The sequence below is a fragment of the Musa acuminata genome, unplaced genomic scaffold (genome assembly GCF_036884655.1).
Source record: "Musa acuminata AAA Group cultivar baxijiao unplaced genomic scaffold, Cavendish_Baxijiao_AAA HiC_scaffold_1139, whole genome shotgun sequence".
In the NCBI taxonomy this organism is placed as follows: Eukaryota; Viridiplantae; Streptophyta; class Magnoliopsida; order Zingiberales; family Musaceae; genus Musa; species Musa acuminata.
Genome location: NW_027021351.1, coordinates 414,753 through 432,481, shown reverse-complemented (window position 1 = coordinate 432,481; position 17,729 = coordinate 414,753). Strand labels below are relative to the sequence as shown.

At 41.5% G+C, this 17,729-nt stretch overlaps 3 protein-coding genes across 3 annotated transcripts; all 3 read left to right on the top strand.

The window, feature by feature from the left end:
• Positions 1–3,677: 3,677 nt before the first annotated feature.
• Positions 3,678–5,606, top strand: LOC135671504 (uncharacterized). The gene has a single exon (XM_065179677.1). The coding sequence runs from the start codon at positions 4,351–4,353 to the stop codon at positions 5,464–5,466; it is 1,116 nt and encodes a 371-aa protein (XP_065035749.1). The 5' UTR covers positions 3,678–4,350; the 3' UTR covers positions 5,467–5,606.
• A 1,436-nt stretch (positions 5,607–7,042) lies between these two features.
• LOC135671334 (ASC1-like protein 3) lies at positions 7,043–12,584 on the top strand. The gene is made up of 6 exons (XM_065179374.1): positions 7,043–7,439; positions 8,053–8,261; positions 9,305–9,460; positions 11,306–11,491; positions 11,579–11,757; positions 12,194–12,584. The coding sequence occupies exons 1-6, from the start codon at positions 7,326–7,328 to the stop codon at positions 12,211–12,213; spliced, it is 864 nt and encodes a 287-aa protein (XP_065035446.1). The 5' UTR covers positions 7,043–7,325; the 3' UTR covers positions 12,214–12,584.
• A 216-nt stretch (positions 12,585–12,800) lies between these two features.
• On the top strand, positions 12,801–17,604 carry LOC135671473 (non-specific phospholipase C1-like). Its single transcript, XM_065179622.1, has 3 exons — positions 12,801–14,128; positions 16,342–16,518; positions 17,116–17,604. Exons 1-3 carry the CDS (start codon positions 12,973–12,975, stop codon positions 17,424–17,426), a joined length of 1,644 nt encoding a protein of 547 aa, XP_065035694.1. The 5' UTR covers positions 12,801–12,972; the 3' UTR covers positions 17,427–17,604.
• Positions 17,605–17,729: the final 125 nt, after the last annotated feature.

The window sequence follows — 17,729 nt, the reverse complement described above, 5'->3', positions numbered from 1 at the left end:
CCGGAACAGAGCTTCCAAGGCCCTGCACTCCGTCTCCGGGAGAAGAAGACTGCCGCCGACCACGGTGCCTTCGAGCGTGAGTCTGCCGGGAGCCGCTGCACCCCCGGACTCTCACCTGTCCGAGGCCGTCGAAGACTGCATCAAATTCCTCCACTCCTCGTCAAGGAGATCGTGTTAGAGACTCTGCATGCAAGCATTGCACCATAGAACATTAATCCCATCTCTCTCCTCGACAAACAGTACTGCAACAATAGATTTCTAGGTTTTTTTCATGTTTCACCGATCTAGTCTTCCATTGTCTTCCGAGTTATGATCTCCCATTAACAATGCAGAAAGGAACTCTTTACTCCCTCTTGATATTTCCCTGTGGAAATGGAAGCATTTCAACTGTTAGAGATGAACCAAAACGATAATCTTAAGATCAAAAAGATCGAAGCATTTCGACACTAAATGGTTCAGCTGTGGCCAAGAACATTTGGCAATGTTGTCATGCTCTCTCTTGCAACCATTGAATTTACTTTTAACCACTCACGAAATTTGAAAGTTCATGCACCAGAATTGAAGGTGTAAGTGTGCCTCCAACTTACCATAGCAAAGCAGCTAGAGAATAACTAGCATGGCATAACATGATGATACGAAAAACAAATATCGAAATAAGTCCATAGATTGTACTAGTAAACGTTTTGTCTTAAAGAAATCTTTAGAATCCAACCTGAATTCCATTCGTATAAAAGTGGATAACTTAAGTTGCATAACAAAGTTATGGAAGGAGAAGAACGAAGTTGTCTAACTATTAAGAAGAACAAGATATCATAGCAAGATGGTTTTTACCACTTCTGCGGTTCGAACATTAGTGATGTCACCCTGCACTTGATTAACACCATCTATCAGATCCATGGAATGTAAACCAATTGCAACAGTAAGTGGAAGATCACCACACCTAGGAGAAAAAAGTCAATGCTTTAAGATGTCAGCTAAGCCAACAATACCAAAATAAATAAATAAAAATCGTAATAACACAGCCATATACAACTTGTAGATTCTATTTCCTTTTTAAATTGGTCTTATAGAAAATAGTGGGTTTTTTCGTTAGAATCCCTTCAATCAAAAATTACCCTGCATGACTTCCGTCTCAACTCAAATTATTCTATTAGTAAGTAGATGCAGAATTATAAGCTTCAACAACATAATCATGAACTAGAAAATAAAATGTATGCAGTAAATTCATCTCATAAAGGAATTACATATCATACATGTGACTGCAAAAGAAATCTACTTTAAAAAGATATTTAGCTTCAAACCCATATATTTTAGCAACATACACTTGAATATGAAAAGATATTTAATGCGTAAGGAGACCTCTCACCTAAAATCCAATGACAACTAGGCTGGCTGGGAGACACAGATTTTGACTCGAGATCTGCAGACATAAATCTATGATATTGACAATGATCAATGATTCTATGAGACTGTCCGCTCAACAAGCAAATCAAATCAGCTAATGATTTTCCCAATAGCAAATTGGTTTTAACGCTTTGAAGTAACTTTTATTCTTAACATTACTTAATATCCATCACACATCTACAAGACAGAAAAATATTATCTACATGACACTAGAAGTGGAACAGTAAGACATCAACAAACAATAGAGAGAGCTTAAACAGTGATCATAATTTTCGAAGAGCATTTTTGGGACCATATGGTTCACAGATCAAAAAGAACAAACTGGTTGACACTGGTGAACTTGGCAAAAGGTCTCTGCAGCACATGTATGCCAAATGGTAAGAGAATGATTTTTTTAAAATCACCGCAATAGAGGATGCCTTGCTATTAAAGCCCGAAATAATTATATCCATAATCCACAGATTTCCTAACTGTGGAATAAATAAAATTGTAAACAGAAACCCTTTAATGTAATGTTAAAGTTCTCGATGAGCTCTCATTAGCACACAATCAATATATCAAAATGAGCACAAAGGAAATTGTCCCTAAAACTTTTCAAACATTCTTTTCAGGAGAAAAATGTTTAATTGTTTACAAAACAAATTGCTACAGTTAAGAAGCACAGCAATTCATGGGAAGTTTAACATTATATCCACATAAAACATTTCTTTTCAGATTAAGTATCTGCAGTTCCAACAGAGATGCCTATCTCGTCGGTCTACATCCAGATTTATCAACTAGATGGTTTGGAGAAAAAAAACAAAGGTGACGCATCTTCGCAGACATTCCCCTGAGGCAAGTCCTTGCTTATTTGAAACATCAAGTACAAAAAGAACAAGCTAAAGTATTCAGAGAGAAGGCAATCATCAATTATCAAAATGTCAATTGACCATGGATTTCTCAACAAGTGAACATGTATTTGTGTATCTGAGGTCGGGTTCATAAGCAGAGAGGGACATAAAAATCAGGATTGAGACCAGACCTCACACATTACATGAACCTAATGCATGGTGAACCAAATGAGCAATATCAGATTCCAAAGATATGCATGTAATTCTTTTAAGGAATTTTTCTTTAAAAAAATACCATCTGTGTGATAAACCAAGAGTGTTCAAATGTTATGCAACAGGAGTCAGAACGACAAAGACACACACCAGTAAGCAGCTGAATGTTAAGAATGATAGCTCGAACAGATGTCACACCAGTCGAGAAATACTTTAATGTATATATTATAGTGCACTTTGCTGAGATTATCAGATGCAATGCGGTAAAAATCAGTCTCGATACACACCAACTCCAGCTGCCAGGAGCTGCACAGAGAACAACTACATGTTTTACTCTTGTGGATGTGTCATATAAGTCGCCCATTAGATGTAAAAGTTAACACTACAATCACAGTCTTTCAAGATACCTAAACGACTATCTGCAAGAACATAAATAAATATATATACTACTGCAGCCTAAAATGGTGCGAGGGGGAAAAAGAAAGGATGCTGAAAATTGATCATCAGCAGCCCTGTCAAACCTAAAAGAATGTTTCTTTCATCGTCATTCAGCATCGGACAGAGCTTATGCCAAGGGATCTAACTCTACCATTCGATTCCTTCAATGGGGCTACCCACAGACACCCTTCGTATCGTGAACGAAAGCGTTAAGCGAATCGAAACACGTTAGTCCAGGAAGAAATATTAGATAAGAGGATGATAGTCACCTTCCAAAATGTCGAATTCCTCGTCGATCTGAAGGAACTCGAGACCACTCCGTTCAGAAAGGAAACCCTACCGAGCAACGTGCAAAGAAACATCCAAATCCGATGGGAAGCGTTTGTACCCCATTTGTCCTTGAAAGCTTTTTTCCCGTGCCCTCTGCTCAATATCCGGTGGGTGGAATCCTCTCCTGGCTTCGATATCCGGTGGGGGAAGAGGATAAGGAGGAGCGCGACACGCCGGGGCAAGTCGGCCGATGGACGGTGACGACGTGTCCCAATCAACGAATCGAGAGGAGGATCTCTTCGGCCCAGAACGGGTCGGGTAGACCGATATAAAGTCCGACATGCGGATAGATCCTTTCACATCGCCTCTATGCTCAAATGATCTATGCATGGAGATGAACACGTCAAAAGACATCTTCTCTTCATTGTATTACTGCTAAAGTATCACTCTTATATTATTAGACAACTTGTAAGACAGCGTTAGGGGATTCATAGTTAATGAACCATCAATGCCTCGTCTTCTCTAGTAGAGTGAGTGGTCAACACGGATGCACCTCAACGATCTCCGGTGAATCCAATAATGCTCCCATCCTCTTAATGTTGGATCTCTCGATGTTTAACGTCCGATAGCTTAGCTGGAATCTCACACAAAAGTAACGCGTCGGTGCAGAGTTTAGTCTCACGTCGGACATGTCTAATCCTAATTAATTGATTCGGGCCATATGTCCGGTGGTTGGGGCTCTCGTCGCCTCTTCTTTGTTTTCCGTCGTGCACGTACCACCCCACCAAACCAGAAATCCATGGCGGCAGCAGCCTTCGGCGGATTCCACGTTGCGGCCCAGTGAAGAGTCGATCACGGAGGTCAAAAGCCGACGCCATTCCCCTTGCAGTCATCTTTGTCTGGTAAAGGAGAAGAGACCGAAGGACGTGGCCGTCGATGGAGGACTTAGTTTACTGGAATCTGGTCGTGTGACAGTGGGAGGACACTGAGGACTTCTCTTTGCAGATAACTCGGCCACTCTCTGCATGTGATCTGCACTCCGAAAGGGACACAGATTCTGATCTCTCGTGTTTTCTTTCTTTTGCAGAAAGCCATCTCGTCTCCTTCCTTTTATTAGTAGCTCGCCGGGTAAGACGGATTCTTCTTCATCACCCACCCAACCCACAGGTTTCCTCTTCTGTTGTCCCATGACGAGATGACGACCGAGGGATCCTGCTTCAGCAGCTTCCTCTCCCTCTTTGTTCTCCTCCTCCTCCACCTCGGCTGCTTCTTCTTCTCCTGCAGTAGCTCCGACGACCCACCTCCGCCGATTAAGAGGAGAAAGATCTCACCTTTCTTCCCTACCCTTCCGGGGCCCTCCGACCCCCGCACGAAGAAGCCCCTCTCCATCCGATCATATCTCAGCCGCCTCCTCTCCTTCCGCAAACCCAACAGCGAGAATCAAGAGCAACACCGGCGCTCTCCCATAGAGCTGATCTCCCTATCACCCGATGGTAGAGCTGACGGGCAAGCACGACTCTACGTGGCCGATCACCACTCGCTCTCCTACAAAGACGAAATCTACCCTTGTCCGGCGTGCGGCGAGGTCCTGAGCAAACCCCAGCTCCTCGACCTCCACCACGCCGCGAAGCACTCCTTTTCCGAGCTCCGCGACGCTGACTCCGGCTACAACATCGTCCGGATCATCTTCCGGTCGGGGTGGATCGGGGAGTCGTCGCTGGTCGTCCGCCGGATCCTCAAGATCCACAACACGACCCGGGCCCTCGCGCGGTACGAGGAGTACCGCGACGCGGTTCGGTCGAGAGCGGCGCGGTACGAGGCGAGCAACGGCGGCCGCGGCGACGGGCGCTGCATCGCGGACGGTAACGAGCGGCTGAGATTCTACTGCACCACGATCCTCTGCTCGCGGGAGGCGGAACGGAGAGGGGGCGCGGCGCCGGCGGGCGCGTGCGGGAGCCCCTACTGCTGCGCCTGCGCGATCGTGCGGCACGGCTTCACGGGGAAGCACGCGGACCTGGACGGGATCGCGACGTACGCCACCAGCTGGGGCGCGCACGCCTCGCTGCCGGAGGACCTGGAGCGCGAGTTCGCCTTCCTGGGAGCGCGCAGGGCGATGCTGGTGTGCCGCGTGGTGGCCGGGAGGGTGGCGCACGGACACGGCGAGGCAGCGGAGGAGGAGGAGAAGGGGGCAGGGTTCGACTCGGTGGTGCCCAACGGCGGCGGCGGCGGCGGCGCTGTCGGCGAGGACGAGCTGTTGGTGTACAGCCCGAGGGCTGTACTGCCGTGCTTCGTCGTCATATACACCGCGTGAGTGAGGACGTCTCGATTGTTCGATGGGCTCGTACGTTCCGTCTCCGCTACTGCTAATGCTGTCTCCTCTTTCCCTTCGTGTGTGTGAATAATGACTGCTTGCTACTGTACGCATACAATACAAAATTAACATCAGCATCACGACGCCCACCCAATGGTTGGTCGCTCATTGAGCGTTAGGCACGCAACTGATGCGTAAACAGAGACACCTATAAGTGACAGCTTCTGGTGAAGAGAAAAGCCATTAAATATGCCAGCTTCTGGTGACAGTGACTCCAAAATTAGCCGGCGCTACAACGTCTCTGTAGAACTAGATCTGGATCACAAAGTTAATTAGGTTAAGGATGCTATAAAGTTGTTTGATGTAGGTACATAATTCACACAATTAAAATATGTAGGTTGGCTTCAACCAAATTAGTACTGATAATGGATTGATCGAGGAGAATAAAACCACCCGTTCATAAGTTCGTCGGGTCTTTCCTATTTTATAGGTATCTTTTAGAGTTTACGAGCTCTGAAATGATAAAATCATACGGGTACATCTATCGTCCATGATCCCTTTATCAACCTTTATCAACATATTTGACATCTCATTTAATCATTTATCTTTTACAGGTTATATAGTATTAAAATGATTGATGTTTAATTTAATTTTTAGACAATCTTACCTCTACTACTTACCTCTATTACTTATTAAAAAGAACCAATCTAAAGAGGACAGTCAAGCCTAATATAAATCCCAAATGATGCTTATTCTTTTGGCTAACATTATTTTTCACCGATGCATTCGCCAAATCTTTGTTTCTTATGGATTAGGTTTGTGAGAGGGCTACATTAAAATGAGTGTTTTATTTTTTTCTTGAAATTTTTTGACGAGCGACTATTTTTGTTGGATAATGTTCCAAAAGTAACATAAAAATAAAAGTATAATTAATCCAAAAATCTAATAATAAAATGCTTTGATATTTATTTTTCACTAAGGATAATTTTTATTTAAAATCTCGATAATATCCTTGAATAGAATAGTTTCAACCTTACTAATCCATGAGTCAGTTCGATCTGATCGAGGTGTCTCGATCTGGGTTAGATCGATTCGAGTCAGCTCATGTTTTTGGTTGGTTCTATCAAATTAAATAACATAGGGGGAGAACCAATGAATTATATCGAAAGACTATATTTTTACTATAGGTGGTTGCGATGATTTATACTTATCGTGGCTTCATCGACGATAATTTCTCTTTAGTAAGTAATGATGTTACAATTAATAACAAGTTCTAGAAGGTAAGCAATATTATTTCCTTTTTTGATGAGTTCTCTTTAATAATCAATAAGTCCGTGTCTCCGATAACCCATGGTGAGACTATCTCCTGTCTCCAATAATCCTCCTCCAACGATGATATATTGTTGGGTATAGATCACTTATGGGCTTTTAATATACTCTTGCGGTGCTTTCTAATTACTTAAATTACTAAAATTTTAAGATTTAAAATAATCTAAATTCAAAATACTTATATGAGAGTAGGTTGTGAGATCAATCATGACAAGAGTCGTGGCCAAATTTGCAATTCGTGTGCTCTCTCTCTCTCTCTCTCTCTCTCTTCTTTCTGGTTCGGTCGCTCGACCTTTATTTTTAGACACCACCTAATAGAAATAGAACGCAGGGGGGCCAAAGCGAGCAGTAGTCTCGGCGATCCCCCTAACCTCATCGAGCCGCTCGCGCCCCATCTCCCATCTCCCGTCTCTCCGTCTCAGGCGCAGATACCGGCAGCAATTGACCAAGGCATCGTTCCGCTGCTTGGATCCATCGGTTGTGGCGGTGGTGGTTTGATCAGCGCTGGGTTTCTTTCGTCCTAAATCGACATGACCTTGGTTCGCGCCGGCGTTGGCCCGGAGCCGGCCAATTTCTTGCTTGTGCTATGTTTCGCATTCGGGTCATTCGTCGCCCGGCTCCTGCTCGACCGCTTCGTCTACAAGGTTTGGATCTTCCGTTCTCCTTTTCTTTTATCCTTCATTCCTTTTCTTTTCCTCGTTTGGAGCATTTCGTCGATGAGTTATCGTGCATCGTGTATAAAGTGGTCGCTGAGATCTCTGCTGCATCCCATCTTTTCTCTTTTGAATATAAAATAGAATGTCAAGATTCCTATGAAAGAGAATGAACGGAAAGCTAAGTGATTTTGTGGTGCTTAGAAAAGTTTGTTCTTGTTGAAGAATTAGATAATGTCGCGAGGCAGAAGAGTAACTCAAGCCCTAAAATTCAATGTGATTCAAGGTGTTGTCTATTTGAAAAATCATAGTGGCTTTCCCATTTGTGGCTAAAGGATTGACAAATCTTGCTGTTGATGGAATTTTTCTGTTACATAGACCAAGTTAAACTTTTCTAAACACATTAATGAATGTGCTGGCATACATCTTAATAGATCAACTTTTGCATTGGCAAATCTGTCATATACCCTTGATAGTTTCTTCTTTGCACTGCATATTTGGTTGTTGCTTAATCTTATATGTCGAACAAGGCTTTCTAAAATGCTACACTCATATGATTTCGATGTTCGTTGTGGAACTTATGAACTCATTTAATCCTTTTCAGCCTTTGGCTATGAAATTGTTGAGTTATAAAGCTGTTCCTATGATGAATGACGAGGCTAAATGGTCAAAAATTACAAAGTGTTCCGAGTCAATGTGGAAGCTGACATATTATGCTGCTGTTCAAATATGGGTTCTTTCAATTATTAAGCAGGAGACTTGGTCATTGGATACAAAAGAATACTTCAAAGGGTGGCCAAACCAAGAATTGAAGTGAGTCCAGAAATGATGGACATTCCTCCTTTTTATTGTAGAAAGTTTGTCTTACATGCGACATTTGGGTGCTCATGTTGATTTTAATGAGACTATACAAAACTATTGTTGCTTATGAAATGAAACAGTATTTGGTGCAAGCTGACTTAGGTTTCTTTAGTGAAAATTCTTCTATTCACATTAATGCTTAAAAGTTGGATTTTTGTTCCTTATCCAAAATAGTACTTTTAGGCATTATCACCAAGACAAACCACAGATTAATTCGACATCTTTTTTCCTAGCTAAAATATATCAACTACATAGGACACAGTTGCCTATGTATGTACAAGATTTTCTTTTAGCTGCCTTTAACCATTTGTTGGTATCATGTTATGGAAGTTTTTTTAATCAGGTACTGGCTTAACCGTCATAAGTTTTCCATGATTACTTTCTCTTGCTGTAGTTTCTTGCTGGGCCTTCCAGAAGCTGCAAATGGATTGAATGGCAGCAAGCATTGATTCTGTAGCTCGAATTCATGCAAGTGTCATCCTAAAGAAATTGAGCCATCTGACCTCTTTTCTTCCATGAATAGTACCAATCTAGTTATGGAGTGCAGAATGAAACATGATGTGATTCTGTTTTGAAAATGGCCTTCATGATTGGTATAACTATGGAATTTAGTTATGCCAATGGGTGTTCTTCATCGTGTCAACTTGAGATGTTCATATGTACCTGAGAGATATAAGTATATAAAAAAAGTTCAGTCATGATAATTTATAAACATGGCATTCTTCATCAATATAACAAAGCATAATGATACTCAACTGCTCTGCAGCTAAATCATGTGAATCCATTGAGCAAATTAAAATAATTGTTTTACCTGTTCCAGTCTTCTTTATTAAGTAACTAATAGCCATTATGATTTAATGTCTATGACTTTTAGATGTCTTAAGCATGTAGCTCACTCTGAGGTTAACATAATATCAATAGTGTAGCTCTCATATTTTCCTCATATCTTTTGTTCATACTAACTTTTTCTTTTTCCTCTTTTCCATTTTTGTTAGGTCTTCTTTGATCCTATTCTACATGTGTCAATGTGGATTTTACGTTTACAGTATTGGTGCTCTTGTTGCATGGGAAACTCGCAGAAAAGATTTTTCAATAATGATGTCTCATCACATAGTGACCTCAGTTCTGATTGGATTTTCCTACATTACCAGGTAACGTTGAAAAGTTAGACGACCTTGTTATTCCTCTGCATCTTCTAGACTCTTTTCTTGCTTTTATTTATAGTACTTCTGATGCCAAACTTAGTGGAGAAGTTATGTTTAATTTTCTTATGTAAAAGAGACTAAAGGATCTGATATTCAAAAGATCTATTACCTTGACATGTAAACTTCACCACAAGATGATTGATAATAAGGGAAGCAAGGTGAGGAAAAATCTCACTTAAAGACTCGAGGTATACCAACTGCCATTAAAAAACCCTGATCATGGACTTAAAGATGTTGCATGTCAAATCTGGCTGACCTTTTTGTTTTTCTTTTTTGTTTTTCTTTCTAATTTTTTGTAAAATTCTAGCTGAGCTGACTTGGGCTTTGGATCTTTGGTTAAATCATTAACTAGGCAATATTACTGGAATGCTGGTGTTTATTTTCCTAAATTGGCTTACATGTATATGTACATGATGTAACTGACCTCATGATTGGTGCCCTTGTTGTAGTGGCTCGTGGTTTTGCTATTTTATCTTTTAGTAGGTGTCATTTTGAGGGGTTCCTTCCACCCGCAAATATATAAGCAAACATTGGGAAGGAGCTAAGTTATAATATCTGGTAGAAGAACTCGCCCCTTGAGGACTTCAATTTTGTGGACAAGGGCTCTGTTGTTTTCTGATTGTCCTGGAACCGGCCGATATTTCACTACACCACATTACCTTTGCATTTTAGGAGATTATTGTCATATGGTGCTTGGATTGTATATGCCAAGGAATCGTATGGCGTATAACATGAAGATAGTGAATTAGCAACGAACACAGTTCTCTGTGTAGTGGTGTGTAAATGGCACTGGCATGAAATGATGCTTATGCCACATGCTGTTCCAGCAGGTCATTGACATGACTGCAATATTAAAAAAAAGAAAGTTAATTTGTCAATAGGATTATATAAGTGAAATGGTTAAGAACAGAGGCATATTCATCATATATCTCTGGAAGGGAAATCTGAGGAAATCTTACATAATGTGATAAGTCATCTTTCATGATTTATAAATAAGTATGATGTTTAAGCATGCTTGTAAGTGTACTAGAATGTTAAAATATACGAGGCCCTTTAATTTTGTTCTGACCTGTTATGTGGGGTCTAATTTGCACAAGTAGCTGAGTGATTCCTTTGAGGGGCCATCAGTAGTAAATGTCTATAAGAGAGAAAATAATAGTGTCTGGAAAGCAAGCTAATCAACCTGTTTTACATAATTTGGCATCTTTGCTTTCTTAAGTTTATGAAGTTGACATCCTCTTCTTTCTAACTATTACAGAAAGCAAGTTTCTGGTGATTAAACCCAAGACCAATGTGGCTTTTAAGGTTTTACAGGGTTGAGAATCTACTACATACAAAACTGGAAACCTTAAATCTCCATGTATTTTATAAATTTCACTTTGTCAACCATTGCAGATGATACTCGATCCTGATCTGCTTACTTTTGTAGCCCCCCTTTCGTCAGCAAACTTATGTGAAAGTAATGAAAAAGATTTATAATTTTTTTTGCCACTTTTATGTTGATTTGCTAATCCAAGACACTTTTTTCTTGATTAGCACATAATTGTAGTACTTAACTGTATCATATTGTCATGATAATCACAGTTCTTGCATCATCACCAGTTGTTTCCTGGAAAATTTACGTAGTTGAGACTGACAGTTATCTCCGTATTTAACTTTCTTTGTATATTAAACTTAAATTTTAATTTCAAATACATAAACCTGTATTAGTTATTGATGCATATGCTGGTGTTTTCCTGTGAGGTCTTTACCAAGTGTAGAAATAGGGAAATGATGAATTTTCTTATGCAGGTTTTTCCGTATTGGGACCATGATTCTTGCCCTTCATGATACAAGTGATGTATTTCTAGAATCAGCTAAATTGTTCAAATATTCAGAAAAGGAGATGGCAGCTAGCTTGTGCTTCGGACTTTTTGCTATATCATGGTTTCTACTGCGATTAGTTTACTTCCCCTTCTGGATAATTAAGGCCTCAAGGTTTTCTGCAGCCTCAAATGCTTTCTTTAAAAAAGCAAAAAACCTTCCTTTATATTTGTGCTGATTGATAAATGGTTCCATTTTCAGCTACGAGTGCGTCGAAGCCTTGTCGTGGATGGAAAATTTCCCGACCACTTTATATTATGTGTTCAACACAATGCTTCTTACACTGCTTGTCTTCCATGCCTACTGGTGGAAACTAATATTTGCAATGATAATGAAGCAAATGAGTAATAAAGGTCAAGTGGGAGAGGACATTCGATCAGGTAATTGTTTCCAAACAATCTTTACTTGTACACTTTTGCATGTTACAGAAGTTTTCTATCAAAAATCGAAATAGGCTGATCAGTTGCATATATTATTAATATGACTTGTCTGCTAGGAATACCTAGTAAGAGATTTTACTAAGAGATTTTCCAGGACCAGATTTTGCTATATTGATTTTGTCGTAGCATGTCTCAAACAATCATGGCACCTCAATATGTGGAGCATGCCAAAATATAATAGATCTATATGCAAATGTGAAGAACTTAACAGAAAATTTTCCTTGTGATTGATACTTACTATGTAGGATCTCCTCGAGTAACTTTTCTGAAAACCAGACATTTTCCTTGTGGAGGTTTCTTAACTTCTTTAATTCATGATATAAGTGCTTCAAGGTAATGTCTACTACTAGCTGATGTTCATCTAATTCAAGGACAGATTCTGAAGATGGAGAATGAACACCGCTGCTGTCCAGATATTGCAATGGGTGCAGATTTCGTTGTCCATCCTTCCATCTTTAACGTCAGGATCAAGCGCCGACAGATTCTTTCACCTGTCTACATCTTGATTTCCTGTTGTTATGACTCAAAAAAGGTCATAGCCCCAACTTTGGATGTTGAAAATAGGAGGAGGCAGAGTACAGGTTGTAATGAAGGTTTTGTTGGTTATCTTCCTAAACTTCCCCCTTTTATCTTTACCTTTTTCTTGGAACGGACATGAAATATCATCATGTAAGATTGTTTGCCATGATTGTGACAAAAGATGGATCAAGAGAATGTTATTATTATTTAAAACCCCCATTTCTTTATTGACTAATATTATCAGATCATTCATTTGGTAATTCAATTGCATATATATATATATATATATATATATATATATATATATATATATATATAAAATTAAGGAATCCTATTCGGCCAACACTGCGACGGAAGGCCTACCCGCATCGCCGTCCGATTCAAATCCAAGGGTAAAAGACAAGTAAACAAGGCCGTGACGTGTCCCTCGTTCTCTTTTAAGCTTGGTGTCTTTGGTGGTATGCCTCTTGCCCTCAGTGTCGGCCCCGCTCGTCGGTAGCCCCTTCTCCATTTGTTGCCCGAGTCGACGCACCAACCGCACTCGAGAAAACCTCCCCTTTCTTTCTCTTGTCTCTGAGCAAGGGAGGAGCTCTTTGGGACTCTTTCGTCCGGGCTCCTCCGTGGGGCGGCAGGGAGATGGATTTGGTGGCTCATGGCGGGCGGCGGGCGCGGCGGAGGCTCCTGGTGGTGGCCGTTTTCTTGCTCTACCTGGTGACCTCCGCCCACTGCCTGGACGCCGAGAGGGCGGTGTCGGGAAGGAGGAAGAAGAAGGCGAAGCACGAGATCAAGGGGCCGATCAAGACCCTGGTTGTGCTGGTGATGGAGAACCGGTCGTTCGACCACATGCTGGGTTGGCTCCGGACCAAGGGCGGCCGCCCGGACATCGACGGTCTCACCGGCCACGAGTACAACCGCCTTAACGCCTCCGACCCTTCCTCCCCGGAGGTCTTCGTCTCCGATGGCGCCGCCTACGTCGACTCTGACCCCGGCCACTCCTTCCAGGCCATCCGCGAGCAGATCTTCGGTTCCGAGGACACCGCCGCCGTGCCCGCCCCCATGAGCGGCTTCGCCCAGCAGGCTGAGAGCATGGGCGAGGGGATGGCCAGTACCGTCATGCGGGGCTTCGCCCCCGATGCCGTCCCCGTCTACTCCGCCCTCGCGGAGGAGTTCGCGGTGTTCGATCGGTGGTTCGCCTCCGTCCCGGCCTCCACCCAGCCCAACCGCTTCTACGTTCACTCCGCCACCTCCCACGGCGCCACCAGCAACGTGCGCCGGGACCTCGTTCATGGCTTTCCCCAGAAGACCATCTTCGACTCCCTCGACGAGGATGGCCTCAGCTTCGGCGTCTACTACCAGAACATCCCCGCCGTGCTCTTCTTCAAGAGCCTGCGTAAGCTCAAGCACCTCGTCAAGTTCCACAGCTACAAACTGGCCTTCAAGCTGGACGCCAAGCTGGGCCGGCTGCCCAACTACGTCGTCATCGAGCAGCACTACTTCGATGTGAAGCTCTCCCCGGCCAACGATGATCACCCCTCCCACGACATTGCCAGGGGTCAGAGGCTTGTGAAGGAGGTTTACGAGACGCTCCGGGCGAGCCCACAGTGGAACGAGACGGCCCTGCTCATCACCTATGACGAGCATGGTGGATTCTACGACCACGTGCCTACTCCTGTCACAGGGGTGCCCAACCCTGATGGCATAATCGGCCCCGACCCTTTCTACTTCAAGTTTGATAGGCTGGGGGTTCGTGTTCCCACCATCCTGATCTCCCCTTGGATCGAGAAGCGCACCGGTGAGTGTCTCTTTTGGATTTCTCCATTCTTTTTGTGACTCTTCCTAGGGTGAAACTGATACTGGCTTTTGAAATGCAGACTGCTAATTAAGATTTGTATTCTCAGTTCAATTGTTGTGATGTCTTTGCAATTTATTACCGTATAATTTATTCACCATTCTTGTCTTTGCAATTATTCTCTAGGGGAGGAGAACCTTTGGTAACCATTGCATGATTTCATTTCTTTATGGCAACTACTTGTTGTGCATGTAGACCTAGTTACAAGTATAAATTCTTGCTCATGAAACTTAGCTTTATATATGGTATGATTCGTACACAGAATCATATTATTAAGCAAGATCCATAATAGTTATAAACTTTTGTTTCCTAAAACTCTTCTAACAGCTTAACCAATTATGATATGTATAAGTTCTGAGTTTCCAATTAAAGAATCTGTGATGTGCCAAGCTTTTCTTTAGAGCCTTTTTAATGCGTACATCAACTATCTACATGTAGCTACCATGAACTACAGCTTCCTTTTCTTGCAATAAAGTCTTGATACATCTTCTTACAGTATAATTTCTCTACAGCTTCACTTTTTCTCACATAATGTTGGTCAATACAAGATGCACATTAAAAAATCTATCTGAATCCCTTGATGTCTGCCTCTGATTAGCTAGTCATTAGGCTCAAAGTGTTATTGGCTATTTTATTGAGTGTCCTTTGTGTAGTCTGATGAAGGATTGGATAGTTGATCGAATGTCTTCTTTTACTGAAATTTCCATTCTCTAATGTTCTCAAATCTCAATTTTGTTCTTATAGTTCTGTGCATAATTAATAAGTGGTTGATTCATTTTTGGATCTCATCCATACTTACTCTAGGGAGGTTCAGCCATTTAAGGGAGGTGACATAATTCTTACTGAATATATTTTGTTGGAAACAGGATGATATTGGCCAATTTTCAGACTTAACAAGAATTATGCGAAAATGTGTGGAAATGAAGCATCATAAGTGATTTAAATAATAAGTACTTATGATGTCCGCAAGAATATATGCTGTGGCCATAAAGAAATGAAATCATTAGAACTTTTCCCATGAAAATTGGTGGATTTGAGCATAACGAAGCAGAGCTTGGAAGACCAATGAATAGTTTTCTTTACAATCCCCATCAATTTGACATACCATATAGATTGCTTAATGTTTATGGAGGAAGGAGTGAGCTTTGAGATCAATATCTGTATAGTATTTGAAAGGTGGCAGAATACTGTAGTTGTGGAATTTTTATCCTAATGTTTTGGGGATAAAATTCTTTCAGGGAAGTGTTGCCTTTAGACACATGTATCTGATAAAATAGAATGTGTAGCTTTTGAGGCTGTCTTACTGCCATTCGGTTTGAGGGATAAGAGAAAGCGATGGGTCGGAGGCTACATGCAATGACGGAAGATCAATATGGTGCAGTTAGAGGTGCCATTCAATTTCTTTTCATCTCTAATATTAATAATCAAGAGATCAGTGTGAGGACATTGCCTGTGGAGCTAATTTGATATTTATTTGATGTTCACAAGCAAATGGTATTGGGATTTGAGATAGTTTACGAATGTGCTTTAAGCCTTTTCTTTTCTTAACGTCATGCATACCATGCTCAGAAATTTACCGGCAGAAAAGGAAACCCATGTAAATCTATTCTTACAAAGAGAGAAAAGAACAGACAAGATAGAGATGGAAGAGATTCGGAGTCGAAACTCGAAATGTGTATTCAATGCTTGATCAATAGTTCATAATGTATCTGGACCTACTTCTACCTTTGTGGAGGCTGTGGCAATTAGGTTGACCTTTGTTGTGCAACAAAGAATAGAAAAAAAGAAATTTCTTCAAGAGAATAAGGAAAAGTTTAATTTTCTGTTTTGCTGGTTGCACTTCTGAATAAGGCAGAAGTTACTATCGTGTCTATTTTGGTGGCTTGGCAATGCTCATATCACCATGGATGCTTGCCGATATTTTGCTGGCTTGACACACGCGTATTGGCATGGATCCAAGCTGATCGCCACATTGTTCCAGCTCATGTTCAGGGTTTTGCCAACAAATTCTGAAGGTTTTGCATTTCTGCCATGCGCAGTACATTGAAGTGATCCATGAGCTCAGCGACAAGAAATATATGGCTGTTTTTTAAATTCTTATGTTGTCATGTGGGATCTGATGTAGTTTTTTTGCATTATTTCCTTTGATCGTGCAGTGATCCATGAACCTAAAGGGCCAACTCCACATTCACAGTTTGAGCACTCTTCCATTCCAGCAACGGTAAGGAAATTATTTAACCTGAATTTGAATTTTCTCACAAAGAGAGATGCTTGGGCTGGGACGTTCGAGAGCCACTTATCCATCCGGAAGACACCACGGACTGATTGCCCAGGTATCCACTTTTATGTGTAATACATTTACAAGCACAAGCACGCATATCCATGTACGTTCCATGGAATAAGCACATGCATTAGTTCACTAGTGTTTAAGATGAGATCAATATGTTTGTTGAAAACAACCAAAAGACTAGTAATTGGAATAGTAAATGAATATCTAGGTTCTTTATTCAAGATTGGATATAACATTTAGATTGTTACACCAAACCAGGTGTCTCTGATTGCAGATTGAATAGTTTTTTCTTTCCCTCTGGAGGCTTTAATTTTGTGAATCTATACAATTCAGCAGCAATAGTAAGATGCTCAACACAAAAAGACAAACCTCATTCCTTTTGGAGACTGACTGAATCTAGTTTGTTGGACACACCGAGAAATAAGTTTTGATTTCAGATATCTGAGATATGTATAGGACTAATGTCATCATACATGAGCTTTAGACATCGTAGTCAGGCTAGGCAAGCTTGAACTGAAACCTTTTAACCTCAGCCCTGAAAATGAAAAAGTCCTTGTGTCATATCTTGATGCTTCAGTCATACACATTGGTGAACTGATTTTGTTACCGATAGCTAACCATTGACTGCTTGATCGATCAGAGAAACTCCCAAAGGTGAAGTCATTGAGGCCATTTGGACCAAGGGAAGACAAGGTGCTGTCGGAGTTTCAGGTGGAACTGATCCAACTCGCTTCTCAGCTCAATGGAGACCATGCGCTTAACACCTATCCGTACATTGGCGAGGGCATGACTGTGGGTCAAGCAAACAGGTATGCCGAGGATGCGGTCGCAAGGTTCCTGGAAGCTGGCAGGGCTGCACTGAGGGCCGGAGCAAATGAGTCCGCCATTGTCACGATGAGACCTGCTCTAACTAGCCGGATTAGTGGATGGTCTTCCGATGCCTCCGCCTAAAGCATTTAGTTCTAAACACATACCTCAATACTAGTAGGCGTTTTAGAGGTTTCAAGAGAAACAATGGAATGCTTGAACTGGTAAGGTAAAAAGGACTTCCCATGTAAATGATGTCCTCCTATAAACCATGAACGATTGGTGGATTCTTGTTATAAGAAGTGTGTTTCTTGGTTCCTTCCCTCCTATTTGCCAACATAGATTGCCTTTTTCTTATCTATGGTATCAGAATTATTTCACGCTGTTCAAACTAACGTCAATGTTCTTAGAATTTAAACTAATAAAACATATTCAAAAATTTATTAT